Below are 16357 nucleotides of genomic sequence, written 5' to 3'. Positions count from 1 at the left end.
AGAGGAAGCATCAAATTTACTTGCCGCCGTTTCTTCCGCAAATGTATCTAGGACATACTTGAATGCGTTCTTATTCAACGAAAGTTTTTTTGAATCTAAATAAGTAAACAAATTGTAAGAAAAATGTCTACTTTCCCGTGCAATTACTTACAGCCCGTCATTCAGCTGGAAGGGATCGCATATATCTCGTAATGTTCTCCTCACCCCAGCATTCTGAGATGCGCTGCTCTCCTCCTCAACCAGTAATATCACCGCGAATAAAGATTCCATAGTTACATATAATAGAAATAATAACATTATAAAAATTTTACTTTTATTTATTTTCTTTGAACAGCTGTAATTTTGTATTTTTGCTTTGTTATGTTCTAGTTTCACATATTTCAAAGCAAACAGCTGATTTCGAAAGAGTTATAGCTCTTCCTCTTCTTCTTTCAATCCAATTGCAACGCATGATACCTAATTTCGACTCCGGCGGAGCGAAGAGCGGGAACGTAATCGAAATGCATGATAGGGGTGAATATGTTTATTTGTTGCATTATTTTACCGCTATATGTTCTCTCCCGGGAATTTGACTCACTGTCTTAAGGTAAACTTAATTCAGTCTGATGTCAACAATCAAGCTGCGAATATCATTTTAATAATAAATAAATATTTGTTAAATTAAACTCAAATAATTGTGTTTAATGTTACATACATATATACATAATAAACAAAAAAGGAAATCAACGGAAAGTGCATTTAAAAGACTCATCTACCAAGCAGTTCAAAAAAAAAACGGTGAAGTGGCAAAAATAATAAATGTTCAAATATAACACAAACAAAAAAACGAAACAAACGCGCGCGATCAGTACAACAAAAACAAAAATAATACCTAAATATCAAAAAGTAATATAAAAGAGTACAAAAACATACACAGGCAATCGGACGCGCGAAACCCAAGAACAAAGCATAAATCGGGCGCGAAACCTGGGATTGCCTAAACAATAAAATACACACAAAAACAAAGCAATCGGGCGCGAGCAAAAAATAGCTACAAAATATTAAAAACCAAAAATAGGAGGTGTACCTGCAAGCGGCTACAAACTTTAAGGAGAAAAGAAGTGGAGAAAGGAAGAGGAACAAAACGCAGACGGCATAACACAACATATGCGCATGCATATATGTAAGTATACACCTACACAGCTCTTGAAGTAACCAAGTGAGCGTATTTCATTCATTTTCCAGACTTAATCACCCCTATTCTGCATTTCTACTCGAATCGTAATTTTCTCCGATTGGGAACTTTGGTATTCTGCGTTTCGATTCAACTTCGAAAATTCCAATTCTATGTATTCTGCATTGCGATCGTAATTACGTTTTTGTACGTTGAAGTTTTGTTGGCGGAAAGCCGTTATATATTCATTTTCGTGCACTTGGATAAAATAATTTCCTCAAATATGTAAGTAAAACTTTATGATTATAGTTGTAAAAGACATAATGGTGGTGTCCTTGGTTTTTTGTGCTTAAATGATATTTTTTGATATGTTTGCAGGTCAAAAGTAATGACGGCAGAGCAATACGAAAAATTGTGTGATATGATGGCCACGAAAAGAGATATTGCGCAGGGCTTCCAAAAGCGACCGAAGGAAGAAGTACAGGAGTTTTGGGAGGAGGTTGCTAGGCTGGTGAAGGAAAAAGTAGAAATAAAAATGCAAATGCTAAGATTAGATCCAAATTATAAGCCGGATTCAAAGTAGTCATTTTTTAATTGTTAGCCTTTTATTTATTTTAATATTATTCATTTATATAACGAGCTGTGAAATGAAATAAAAGCATTTACTTTTTTAATATAGAAGCTGTAAAATGCAGTGAATGCAATTGTTTTTATTTAATAGAGTAATGTAGAGCATATTTTGAATAAAATAAAAAATGAATATAAAATATTTTAATTTAAAAAGCAGAAAGTATGTTGTCTCTAATACGGTTTGCTATGGAAACATAATTGGGGTCATTGCTTTGTTCTTTTTAATTTGTGTATTTTTGCTTTGTTATGTTTCATTTTCACACGTTTCAAGGCAAACAGATGACTTCGAAAGAGCTACAGCTCTTCCTCTTCTTCTTTCAATCCAATTGTAACTCAGAATACCTACTTTCGATTCAGACGGAGCCTAGAGCGGGAACGTAATCGAAATGCAGAATAGGTCTGAATAATAGGCATATATGTATGTACATATGTATACAAAAAAAAAGGTTTTATATACATTAAAGTTGACCCATCTGGCAACGCTGTAACTTTTAACAGCGCTGACAAATCAGCTAATGTCATACCGCGTTAGAAGCGTCATTCGAAGACAATTTATACCATGGAACAGTACACTCCAAAAGAACGCGCTGAAATTGTTCAGCTTTATATTCAAAATAACTTTTCAATTGTGTTAACTCAACGTGCGTTTCGCAAAAAAAAATAAAGTGAAAAGTGCTCCAGTTAAGAACACAATTAAGTCTTTATACGCAAAATTTGTGAACACCGGTAATCTCAGTAATGCCAGTCATGCATCCAGACAACGCACAAGACGTTCTGATGAAAATATCGAAGCTGTCCGAGCCAGTATTGAGGAGACTCCATCGACATCGAGTTATCGCCGCTCTCAGGAATTAGACATCTCTCGCACCACTCTCCGACGCATAATTCATAAAGATTTGAAGATGTTTCCATATAAAATTCAAATGGCACAAAAACTAAACCCAGCTGATTATCCGCGACGCCTTAATTTTGGCAAATGGGCCATCGAAATGGCTGAAAACGAACTTGACTTTTGGCGAAAACTCATCATGTCAGACGAGGCACATTTCTCGTTGAATGGAGGCGTAAACAAGCAAAATTGCCGATTTTATGCCACCGAAAATCCTCAATTAATTGAAGAACAGCCTCTTTACGACCAAAAAGTAACAGTTTGGTGCGGTGTTTGCGCGAATATGATCATCGGACCGTATTTTTTCGAAGACGATGATGGAGCCACGACAACAGTCAATGGTGAGCGTTATCGAGCCATGATAACGGATTTTGTGATACCCATTATTCGCGAAAATGACATGGATAACTTCTGGTTTCAACAGGACGGGGCTACATGCCATACAGCTCGACCAACAATCAATTTATTGCGACCATTTTTCCCCGGGCGATTGATATCGAAAAATGGTGATGTTGACTGGCCACCGAGATCACCAGATTTGACGCCACCAGACTTTTATTTGTGGGGTTATTTGAAATCCAAGGTATACGCTAATAAGCCAAAGACCTTAGCTCAACTGAAAGCCAACATTCGACGTGAAACAGCCGCCATATCATCCGAAACATTGGCCAAAGTCATAGAAAATGTCGAAAAAAGAGTGCATTTAGCTGTCAAAGCTAAAGGTGCCCATTTACGCGATCTAATTTTTAAATATTAGCTGAAACAAATCCCCTTAGACCAAAATAAATTATTTTTGAAATGAACAAAAAACATTGTTTTCTTTTGTTCTTTTTTTTTAGAAACAAATGGGTCAACTTTAAATGGCCTACCCTGTACTAATATAAAATCTGTACCTTAAGAACCGTTTTAACAGCACAACAAAGCGATTACAAACAATATTCCATATATCTAAATATTTATAAACTTGAATAAAATAATTATTTAATGCCTATATGATGAGCTTACCTTTGTGTATTCAAACACAACTATTTAACAAAAACAAAAATCAGCCAAAATTCAAGTATTTACTTGCAATATTTTCCGGCAATACTCCTTCTGCTTAATGAAGCAGTAAGTAGGATTGCAAAAAACTAAGTAAGCAAAGGCAAACATTAAAATTATAACATATAAGGCAACACAAAAAATATAAAATACATACATACGTACATACATATATGCATATTTACCGAGTGCAGATAAATTACATACATATACCAATTATAATAAAGTGCATACGTGAGCATCCTGCTCATTATTCACTTCGCTTTCGCATTTTCTCTTAACAGTGCGAACATACAAACATATGTATGAATACATACACTCTATACCGTCTATCTGCATGTAATTGTATACCCTACACTGGGTACAAAATTATTAAAAATTTAAGATTTTAATTAATTTTCAAAAAAAAGTAATCGCAATTTTTCGTAAATAACTAAACGGAACGGTAAAATAAAACTTACAGAATACGTTTATTGAAACGAATACAAAAAAAAATCAGTTTCACAAAATATACTCAAATTTGTGAACACAACCAATATATATATATATATATGTATATATATATATGTATAAGTTAGCAACAATAACATTTGAAGCAATCAAAAGACACGCGCATCCGTTCTACTTGCAGAAGTGCTGACGATATGTCTACCGCAGTGTGGCGTGATTCTCTGGAAATCCAGCGGAACGTGGGAACCGACGTCAGCAGAACTGCAAGCGCATTAAGTTACCATAAGAATTATAAAATTTGTTAAGTTTAGAGTTAAGCGAGCGGTTGAACAATAAAGGTCGTAAGACCAGAAAATGAAGATAATTTTTACTTTCGACAAATAAACCCATAACTGGCGCCCGAGCTAAAATAAACTCCTACGTCGCGAAGGAAAACAAAAGGCGTTAAGAATCCTTCTTCGGAGAACGTGGAGTGATAATAAAAACAACTGTGCTAGTGTGAGATCAGGCCACTTAGTAGCAGAGCAAAAAGAACGCGTTGGACGCAAGCCAACTCATCAGCACCTATCAACATTAACAACCAACAATATCAAGAGGCAAATAATGAAAGTCGTTATTGTATTGTAAGTTAAGTGATAATTACTAATTAAGAACATTAAGTGAAACCCAGATTGTGAATTTTTTTTTTTTACCAAACTAAAAGTGAAATAAAACCTTTAAGCATTTATTTGTAAGTGCAAAAACTGAAACGTTATTGAAGTAGAAAAGAAACCGATACGTAAAGAATAGTGGACAGTGAAAAAAAATATAAAACGAACTCTTTAACAGACACAACAAAATAAACAATGTCGAACCCAAATAATCTGGTTCGTCCACCAGTAATCAGGGCGAATGATCCTGCAGGAAATTCAGGATCAGCTAACGTTACAATAAATGAAGATGACCTCGTAAACCTACTAGGAAGGGTAGCTTTAGACGTGGTAAACAGGCAGGGGTCCAGCATAGTTAGGGCAACCCTTAACCCGAATGCGGGCTTAGCAGACACTTGCGACCAAACCATCAATATAGAACATGCAAGCAACTTATCAGATTTAGACAAGATACCTGATGTGGTAAAATGTTTACGCGAATTCTCGGGAAATCCCGCCGAATTCAATTCGTGGGAAAAAAGTGTAAATCGAATATTAAATATTTACGAAGCGAGTAAGGGCACACCTAAATTCTACGGAATCCTTAACGTGATAAGAAATAAAATCGTCGGCAACGCGGATGCTGCCCTTGAGTCATACAATACACCCTTAGACTGGGGTGCTATTTGTAAGTGTCTAACTTTACATTACGCCGACAAGCGTGATGTATCCACCCTAGAATACCAAATGGTTTCTTTGGTTCAGGGAAATATTTCAATTGATGAATTTTACCAGGCCGTTTATTCCAATTTATCTTTAATACTTAATAAGCTAGGCTGTATGGAGGTGGGTAGCGAGGCTCGTAATCTTCTTACTCACACATACAGAAACAAGGCGCTAGATACGTTTGTGGGCGGCCTCAACGGCGACTTGCCTAAACTATTGGGCATGAAGGAACCAATGGATCTGCCCCAAGCATTACACTTGTGTTTGAAGTTGAAAAATCAGGGATTCCGCACACGGTACGCACACAAGACCAATATGGATCGTAGAGGGATGCAGCGAAACACCGCACCACCTTTACCTTCAAGATATTTTCGGAGGCAAGTAAACCAACAAAATGTATTCCCCGAAATTGCTTACTTACCACAGCCACAACCACAAATTATTTCACAAAATCTTCCTAATCAAAGACCTAATCAGAATTTAAATGCACAAACACAATTTAACCAACCACAACGTATTTAACATAACGTTCCAAATCAAAGATTTGATCGGAACTTAAATGCACAAACACACTTTAACCAACCGCCTATGCGCCCCCCAAAACCGCCGGTGCCTATGGAGATAGATGAAACTTCGCGCTCGCGCCGCATTAACTATATGAACCCGCCACAGAATAATCAGTTATTCGGCAAAAGGCCACCACAGACCACTTCTGAAAGAAATCTCAAGCCACAAAAGGCACAACGCAATTTTCATATAAGTAATACTCCAAGCGCTACCTCGAACACTGGCTCAGAAGGTAATCTGAATGATTATTTGGGTGTGGCGGACGACAAAATACAGGATGAAGGACAATATTACGAATATAGCGATATTAATTTTTCAGGTTAAAAAGCTCTTCGTTGCCTTACTTAGAATGCCCCACGAAGAGCGGCGAAGTATTGAAATTTTTAATTGACACTGGCTCCAGCCAGAATTATATTCAACCCACTTTAGCAAAAAAAGTACTAGAAAACAAAGATATATTTTTAGCGAAAACTATTGCTGGTGATATAGAAATAAAACACCACACATTTCTACAGCTTTTTAATCAAACAGAAACTTTAAAATACTTTATACTACCCCCTTTAAGAACTTTTCATGGCATTTTGGGCTATGATAGCTTTCGGCAGCTAGATGCTGTAATTAACATTAGAGACGGAACCTTGAAAATTAAAAATAATTTAAAAATATTAATTAAAGAATTAAAAACAGATGCAGTAAATGCTATCAAAATACACGATGACAACATTACTCCCCATCAAAAAATAGCTCTACAGAAATTGGTTACAGAGCATCCTAACTTATTTTCAGAACCGGATGAACGGTTAACTTATACTACGAAAGTGGTGGGAGAGATCAGAACGTCATCCGATTCTCCAATATATAGTAAGTTTTATCCATATCCAGCATCGCTTAGAGGCGAAGTAGAGAAACAGGTGGAAAAACTACTAAACGATGGCATTATAAGACCATCTAGATCCCCCTATAATTCCCCTGTGCGGATCGTGGCAAAAAAACCCGATTCCAGTGGAAATAAACAGTATAGATTGGAGATCGACTAGAAAATTAAATAGTTTAACTATAGCGGATAAATATCCGATACCCGAAATAGAGGGTATGTTATCGCATTTAGGCGAAAATTCGTTTATTTTACCACGCTAGACCTCAAAAGTGGGTTTCATCAGGTCCCACTAAAGCCGTCAGACATAGAAAAAACGGCATTTTCGGTGAATAATGGGCCTAATCATTGAATCCGCAACGAATTCGATTTCGATACGATACAGATTTTCGATCGAAAATTTTCATGCAATCATTCATTCCGTCGATAAACTGCTTTATCAAAAAACACAAATGTCAAACTACATTATCGACGGTAAATTTGACAAGTTTGAAAAATTAAATTGGCTGGGCTTTTGCTTCTTTTATATAACTATTTGAAATGGATACAATCATGTTACATTTAAGTGATAGCGATAATGAGAATGAAAATTGTATACAAATTCGTCGCGAGCGCAGAAATTTGAGGAATAATTCAAAAGACATATTGGAAATGGATGATTATAAGTGAGTATTTAAGCTAAAAACGACATAGATAACTTTGTTTACATGCATATACATTTACAGTTTCTTCAAAAATTTTCGCATCAACAAAGGAGCATTTATATACATTTTAGAGGAATACGAAAATGTATGTGGAAATGATAAGAGACAAGGTTCTCTTTCTCCGAAAATAAAACTTGCTGCATGTCTGCGCTTCTTTGCCACAGGCAACTATCAGCATTGTGTTGGAAAGGACTTCAATATAAATGTGGCCCAATCGACATTCTGTGGAATATTAGAGGAAGTTCTAAACATTCTTGAGTACAGACTATGTTCACGGTGGATTTCTATTTACATGAATGAAAACGAAGAATTGGAATCAAAAACATTTTTTTTTGCCAAGTCAAAAATTCCGGGTGTGACAATGGCAGTTGATGGAACTCACATAAAGATAATGGCTCCAACGAGAGATAAACATCTTTATTATAATCGCAAAGGATTCTCAAGTCTGAACGTTATGATAGTGAGACTTTTATATTTATCTTTAAACTGAATATTTATATATATTCGCTTTTCTGAAATTTATAGGTGTGCGACCACAAAATGCAAATACGCTAGGTTAGTGCAAAATATGCTGGCAGTAGTCACGATTCTCATATATGGGATTTGAGTGACATAAAAACTATCAGCGCAACCAATTATCGGAGAGGAAATGCAAATTTAATATTAGATGAGAAACCATTGATAAAAGTACGATCACCTAATAAAAATGTACGCATTAAAGGAGACAAAGGGTATCCTCTTCAACCATGGCTCATAACTCCATTTAGAGAACCAATCGCATGCCTCAGAAAAAGAAGATTTAATACGTATCATGCTAAAGGCCGAATAGTTGTTGAGAAAACAATAGGTTTATTAAAATCAGTATTTCGTTGCCTTTGCAGTGAACGAGAACTACATTACGCACCATATAAAGCAGCGCGTATTGTTAATTTCTGCTGTGCATTGCATAATATTCGTTTGCATTTTAATTCTAACGAAAATTTTAATGAGCCACACCTAGATATATCTGAAAATGAATATTCAAACAATGATGACAATGATTTAAATGATATGCCTACCGACGAAGCAAATAGAATAAGAGAAACTTTTTTAGATATGTTTTAGTATAAGTTCATATATAACTAAATATGTTGAGTTCATTTTTATTAAAACTAAGTTAAAAAACGTAAAAATTCATTAAAATGTAAATATTTTGAATTAATAATAAAAACCTATGGATTATTTAAATGTTCAAGTTCCAGTTCTAGAATTTTTTTTTTGGTTTCCAATTTATCAAAGGCTATTTTTTCCATGACAGCATTATGTCGCTTCATTTCTTTCAATTTATCCTTCTCATTTTCACTTAGTTTCCTAAGCCACCTGTTTGTGTCGGACTGTTCTTGGATATAGTCTTTTTGATGTTTAATGAGCGTGGCTAACAATTTAGATACATTTTCCTCCATCTTTTTTTTAATATTTATTTGTTCTGTAAGAAGACCCATTTTGTTTATTTTACTCTTTTTATGTGGGGTACAGAACACATCAGCATCTGCATTAGATTCAATGGTCTGGTCAGGAGTCATATATGACGTTTCAATCAAGTCAATGTCAGGCTGGGAATAAATTGACTCAACCGGTCTTTTGCGGGGAGTACTTGTTGTTGGTATTTCTTCCGGAATATTTTCTTTTGAGCATCCAAAACTTGTAATGCCCTTTAATCCCTCCACTGATGCATTGAGTGATAGAATAACACTCACTTCCTCTTCCAGTGCACTTAAAGAAATTTGGCTGAAGGGCCCACCTCCTGCTCCTGAAATTTGCTTTGCATTTTTGACCATTTTTTTCTTCGTCGCAAACTTGAAATCTGTCCAAACCTATAACTTAGGTAGCTTAATTCCGATAATATACAAATGGTGATTTTTCATACCTTCTTCCATCCAGTTATGTCCTTGATTGGGGGACCTACTGCGTTTAGTTTGTTTGAAATTTCTTCCCAAAAATGATTCAATTCGCCTGGTGCTCTTTGCGAAAATCCTTTCGCTATGTCGGGGTGCAGCTTCATTTCACTTACTAACACTTCAAATTGTTTTTTGTTGGTGTGTTTTTGTCTCTTATCTCTAAAATATCAATTTAAAATATAAATGATTGCGTCATTAGCAATTGTTTTTAAAAATACTTACAAATTATCCATTTTTGTAAGAATTCCGCAACGCACTCACCAACGGATTGATTTCGACACAAATTTTCGATATTGCGGTATCAATGATGTCGAAATTAGCGACATCTATGTGCCGCGGAAAGCATTTTATCAAGTCGGTAAGTGAGTTCACTTCGATCGAAAATTTTATTTTCGATACGGTTTCAATGATTTCAACGCAAATTTTTTCGATCATATCGAACCATATTTCGATCGAAACGGATTCAATGATTAGGCCCAATGGGAAGTTCAAGTTTACTCGGCTACCATTTGGGCTGAAAAATGGTCCCGCCATTTTCCAGCGTACATTTGACGATATCCTCCATGAACATATGTATAGGCAAGATTTGCTATGTGTATATAGATGATATCATAATATTCGGAAAATCTGAAGAAGAACACTTACAGAATCTTCGAAAAGTTTTCGAAACTTTAGAGGAAGCAAATATGAAGATTCAACTGGACAAATGTCACTTTTTTCAAAAGAATGTAGAATTTTTAGGATTTATAGTATTACAAGAGGGCATTAGAACTAACCCAAAAAAGGTAGAAGCAATTACTAATTATCCCGAACCCAAAAATATTAAAGAATTGCGTTCATTTTTAGGCCTATCCGGCTATTATCGTAGATTTATTCGCGATTACGCGAAATTATCAAAGCCATTAACAATCTTACTAAGAGGCGAAGAAGCCGAATTTCAAAAAACAAGTCCGCAAAAGTACCGATTGAATTCAATGAACAAGCTAAAGAAGCATTTCAAAAAATTAAAAAGACATTGGTTTCGGACGAGGTAATTTTCTCTTTTCCAAATTACAATAACGATTTTGAGCTCACAACTGATGCCTCAAATTTTGCACTTGGTGCCGTTCTTTCCCAAAGTGGAAATCCTATTTCTTTTATTTCTCGAACTCTAAGTAAGGCGGAGGAACATTACGCCGCAAACGAGAAGGAAATGCTAGCCATTGTCTGGGCATTATCCACTCTGCGGAATTTTTTGTACGGGCACGCTAAGGTCAAAATCTTTACAGACCATCAGCCCCTAACTTTCGCTTTAAGTAACAAAAATACAAATAGTAAAATGAAACGATGGAAGGCAAAACTAGAAGAGTATAATCACGAAATATTTCATAAAACTGGTCGAACTAACGTTGTGGCTGATGCACTATCAATAATTACAGCACAGCAACAAATAAATTCAATGTCGGTTATGACGCATAGCGATGACAGTTCAGGTCAAAACTTGATTCAATTCGTGGATGTACCTATCAACGTTTTTAAAAATCAGATATTTTTCAATTGGTCTACAGAATCAAGCTATAAATTTCAAATTGTTTTTCCAACTATTCATCGTCACACTATTACAGAAATAGAATTTTCCGATGAGACAATCATATCTTTATTGAAAAAATATCTAAACCCCTCAGTAATAAATGGGATCAGCGCTCCCGAACCAATAATACAAGAAGTTTTTCCAATCCACTTCAATAAATATCGTATTAGGTTTGCACGAAGAAAGGTAGAAGATGTAAGTTATCGCGAAGAAACGACACACCCTAATTCCCGTCGTAATAAGAGCCTACCACTCTGCACATGTCGCTAAGTCAGCACATTTTGCGTGAGAACATTGGCCAGACATCTAAGTAAACAAACACCATGCACGAGGCGCAAGGTCAGCAAAACGTCAGCAGAGGAGCTACAACGCGATGCGGGTTGGTGGCTTGAGCTAAGTTAGGAATAATTTAATGGGCACTTCATACTTGACAACTAAGCCGTGATGACGGCAAATAAAATAACTTCAAAATGAATAATACATTTGAATAATTGGCGCCCAACGTGGGGCTCGCGAGTGAAAAGTTTAATAGAAAAATATAAAGTTCTTAACTCGACTCGTGTAACTACGACAGTTGGCTCACTTAAAATCGACAACAATCAACTACTTGGACTCAGCGTGGACTTAAAGAAGAGACAACCTTTGGCCCGATCAATTAACCGGAAGAACCTGAACCTAATTTTAATCTATTCAAATCCAATGGAAGGGTAAGTGAGATGCTCGTTTCCTGGAATAAATATAGCAATAATTGTGAATAAAATAAAGGAAAGTGACAGAACAAAAATTAATGAGTGAAGGTCTGGAAGACCTTTTTAGAAATTTAAAGTTAGGAAGTCAGAAAGCAAATATGAACACGGAACAAATAACCGAGTTAATTAAGGCGGAAGTTAGAAGTGCTTTGGCAGCACAAAGGTTGGAGTTCGATAGGAAGTTAGGAGCAATCCAAAACCAGGTGACAGGCAGCAGGCCAAAGGTAGAAAAATATCTAAAGGTATCTGTAAATCCACTAGTGACATGTGACATAACGCTTGATGCTATCAAATCACTTCCAGAATTTCATGGTCACATAGGCACATATGTGTCATGGCGCGAGGCGGCGCATAACGCTTATGAACTGTTCAAAAGGTACGATGGTAGTGAACGACACTACCAAGCAGTTACCATTTTGAGGAACAAAATAAGAGGGGCTGCCGATGCGGTCCTCTCATCGTTTAGTACTGTGCTGAACTTTAATGCCATTATAGCACGTTTAGACTTTACGTACGCGGACAAACGTCCCGTATATCTTATAGAGCAGGAATTATCTACCTTAAGACAGGGTTCTAGGTCCTGTCTGGAATTCTACGATGAGGTAGAAAAGAAGCTAACGTTACTAGCTAATAAGACTATAATGTCTTACGAGAGTAGCGTGGCAGAAATTATAAACGAGAAATATAGGGCAGATGCCCTAAGAGTTTTCATTTCCGGCTTAAGGAAGCCCTTATGCGACATTCTTTTCGCCTCACGGCCGTCTGACCTTCCGTCTGCTCTTGCTTTAGCACAGGAGGTAGACTCAAACCATGAGCGGTATGCGTTCGCGGCCAATTTTGCTGCCAGGAACGTCGAGGGCAACCACATTAAAAAAAATAATAATATAATTTCAAGCCAGAACAACCATAGGACAAACACTTATGATCCACCCTCAGCTCATAAGAGCCCACACTACTATAGTAATAGGCAGTACAAACCCGGACATGCACCTCATTTTACGGAAAATCAAAGGGTAAATAACGGACGTGACAACGACAGACTAGTCAGAGCGGAACCAATGGACGTTGATCCATCCTTATCGAAATTTAAACACCAATCGTTTGACAGAGACCGAGGTGCCTATCAAGGAAACAGTAATAGAATGCAACAGGGCTATCAACAAAAACGTCCAGCAAATTCTGGACGTTACACAGGACCAAAGATCCAACGTGTTAATCATCTGGAGGAGGAAGTTGAGCTACAGAGTGAATCATTGTACGGTGCAGAAGCCGAACAAGCGGCGGATGACGTAAGTTTAGATCAACTTAATTTTTTAGGGGAAGGTCCCTCCTACCCTGGATTTCAAAGTTCCTAGGAGGGAAAGAAGTGAAACTCCTTATCGATACTGGTGCGTCGAGGAGTTATATGAAACCAACACCGGCTTTAAGGACACAACATTTCAGGGACACATTCTCTGTAAAATCTATTCACGGGGTTACTTCTATCATGGAAAAATGCTACATGAAAATATTTGGCGTAGTGGCAGAATTTTTCATCTTACCGGACTTAACATCATTTGATGGCGTGATTGGGCTCGACATACTAAACAGGGTCCATGCGAACATTGACCTTAAATCGAATACAATAAATCATGATTTTGGTGAGGAGGAAATCTTCTTCATTTCCAGTCATGACGTAAGCCATCTTAGGCTTCAAACAAATCTAGTACCAACAGACGTTAGGGAAGATTTTTCTAGAATGATCAAAAGGATGAATAGGGTTTTTGCTGACCCCAATGAGGCACTACCGTACAATACAAAGGTGATAGCAACAATTCGCACGGAGGACGAAACACCAGTTTACTCAAGATTATACCCGTACCCACTGAGTGTAGCGGATTTCGTGGACAAAGAAATCAAGGATTTGTTAGCAAATGGAGTTATCCGGCCATCAAGATCACCCTTTAACAACCCTATATGGGTGGTAAAGAAAAAGGGGGTAGACGAAAACGGACAGGCGAAGCAGAGATTAGTTATAGATTTTCGGAAACTCAATGAAAAAACTATCGGTGATAAATACCCAATTCCCGACATAACAGGAATTCTTTCCAATTTGGGTGGTAGTAAATACTTCACCACTTTGGACTTAAAATCTGGTTTCCATCAGATTAAACTATTGGAGCGTGATAGGGAAAAAACAGCTTTCTCTGTCAAGAATGGCAAGTATGAATTTTGCCGGTTACCTTTTGGATTAAAAAACGCGCCGAGCATCTTTCAACGCGCCATAGACGACGTATTAAGAGAGCATATTGGGAAAAGCTGTTTTGTCTATGTAGACGATGTTATTATTTTTTCGGAAAACAAACAGCAGCATCTGAAAGATATAGAATCAATTTTAAATGAATTATTTAGGGCCAACATGAGAGTGTCAGTTGAAAAATCCAAATTTTTTAGGACTGAGGTCGAATACCTGGGGTTCTTAGTTTCACAAGGAGGAATAAAAACGTGTCCAGACAAAGTCGACACAATACGAAGTTTCCCTGAGCCCACCACTCTAAGGGGACTCAGATCATTCCTAGGTCTAGCGGGTTATTATAGATGTTTTATAAGGGATTTCGCTAGAATATCAAAACCATTGTCGAACATCATGAGAGGCGAATACGGTCGAGTTACTGCGTCCCAATCAAAAAAAATCAGAATTGATTTGACGGACGAACAGAAAAAGACCTTCGAAACAATTAAAGAAATTTTAGCGTCAGAGGATGTAACCCTGACGTATCCAGATTTTAACAAACAATTCGACCTAACTACTGACGCGTCGGCTCATGCTATAGGCGCCGTCCTCTCTCAGGAGGGCAAACCGATTACCATGATTTCTCGCACTCTGTCCGGGAGCGAGGAGCATTACGCTACCAATGAAAGGGAATTGTTAGCTATTGTATGGGCATTGAAAGCTCTTAGAAACTACCTGTACGGCGTAACAAAACTTAATGTTTATACTGACCACCAGCCGCTGACCTTTGCGGTTTCGGATAGGAATCCTAATTCGAAAATTAAAAGATGGAAAGCCTTCATAGACGAATGCAACGCAAAGCTAATCTACAAACCAGGAAAGGAAAATGTGGTGGCAGACGCTCTATCTAGGCAACATATAAATGCTTTAGATAACACGAGCATCGAGACAATTCATAGCGAGGAATCATCAACCCATACAATTGAAAGATCGGAAAAACCGGTAAATTGCTTCCGCAACCAGATTATTGTGGAGGTAGGTACAGAACCTCAAAGAAAAACTTTTATAATTTTTGGAAAAAAGACAAGGCATATCATTTCTTACCGAGAAAAAAAGGATTTATTAGAACTTTTACAGGAGGCCGTAAACACAACAGCAGTAAACGCAATACACTGCGATCTGCATGCACTTGCACAGTTTCAGCACGAACTGGTCGAAATGTTTCCAACAGTTAAATTCAGACATACGGAGAAATTCGTTAACGACATTTCGAATCCGAATGAGCAGCAGGAAATTATCGCTGCAGAACATAACAGAGCGCATCGAGCAGCGCAGGAGAACACAAAACAAATTCTAGAGGATTACTTCTTTCCAAAAATGGAGAAAAAAGTTAAACAATTTGTGGGAAATTGTCGAACTTGCTCGCGGGCGAAGTATGATCGGCACCCAAAGAAGCAGCTTATTGCTCAAACGCCCATACCAACATATTGTGGAGAAATTCTTCACATTGACATATTTTCTACCGGGTCCAAGTTCTTCTTGACGTGCATCGACAAGTTTTCAAAATTTGCGATAGTACAGTCGTTGAAATCAAGAACGATAGTAGATGTCAAACCACAGCTCCTTCAGTTACTCAACATGTTTTTCGGTACTCGAATAGTTTATTGCGACAATGAGAAGTCGCTGAATTCACACAGCATCAAAGCTACATTAAAGAATCACTTCAATATCGACATTGCGAATGCTCCACCACTACATAGTACATCAAATGGTCAGGTGGAGCGATTTCATAGCACACTAATGGAAATAGCACGATGCCTTAAACTTGACAAAAATCTTGATGATGTTGAGGAAATTGTCCTTTTAGCTACGATTGAGTATAACAGGTCCATTCACACAGTAACGGGGATGAAGCCCCTTACCGTATTTCGTTCAATTAAAGATGACAACCAAATACCATGCCGCTTAAGAAACGCACAGGAAAGAGAACTAACAACTCATAATAAGAACAGGCAGGATAGGGAGTTCCCTGTTGGAGAAAAAGTACTTGTTAAAAATAACAGGAGACTAGGCAATAAGCTTACGCCTCTTTATACTGAGGAAGAGGTGGAAAAAGACATGGGTACAACAGTTTTAATAAAAGGGAGAAGGGTCCATAAGGACAACCTTCGTTAAACTTAATCTAGAACCTAGGCGTTTCTACTGATAAACAATTAACAAAAAATT

At 37.2% G+C, this 16357-nt stretch overlaps 1 protein-coding gene and 1 pseudogene across 1 annotated transcript; one reads left to right on the top strand and one right to left on the bottom strand.

Moving 5' to 3' along the window:
- The first annotated feature begins 8203 nt into the window (after nt 1–8203).
- Nucleotides 8204–8890, top strand: LOC125777178 (putative nuclease HARBI1; annotated as a pseudogene).
- Nucleotides 8875–9973, bottom strand: LOC125777156 (uncharacterized). The gene is made up of 3 exons (XM_049451412.1): nt 9823–9973; nt 9570–9759; nt 8875–9516 (listed from the first exon to the last, which is right to left on the bottom strand). Exons 1-3 carry the CDS (start codon nt 9831–9833, stop codon nt 8875–8877), a joined length of 843 nt encoding a protein of 280 aa, XP_049307369.1. The 5' UTR covers nt 9834–9973.
- Nucleotides 9974–16357: the final 6384 nt, after the last annotated feature.

Source organism: Bactrocera dorsalis, chromosome 3, assembly GCF_023373825.1.
Source record: "Bactrocera dorsalis isolate Fly_Bdor chromosome 3, ASM2337382v1, whole genome shotgun sequence".
In the NCBI taxonomy this organism is placed as follows: Eukaryota; Metazoa; Arthropoda; class Insecta; order Diptera; family Tephritidae; genus Bactrocera; species Bactrocera dorsalis.
This window is presented reverse-complemented; position numbering and strand designations above follow the sequence as displayed.

What these genes read in the sequence shown, in the direction of transcription:
- LOC125777156 (XM_049451412.1), bottom strand. An exon ending in ACATAACTGGATGGAAGAAG is followed by an intron (nt 9,517 to 9,569) that starts GTATGAAAAATC and finishes CCTAAGTTATAG; the next exon opens with GTTTGGACAGATTTCAAGTT.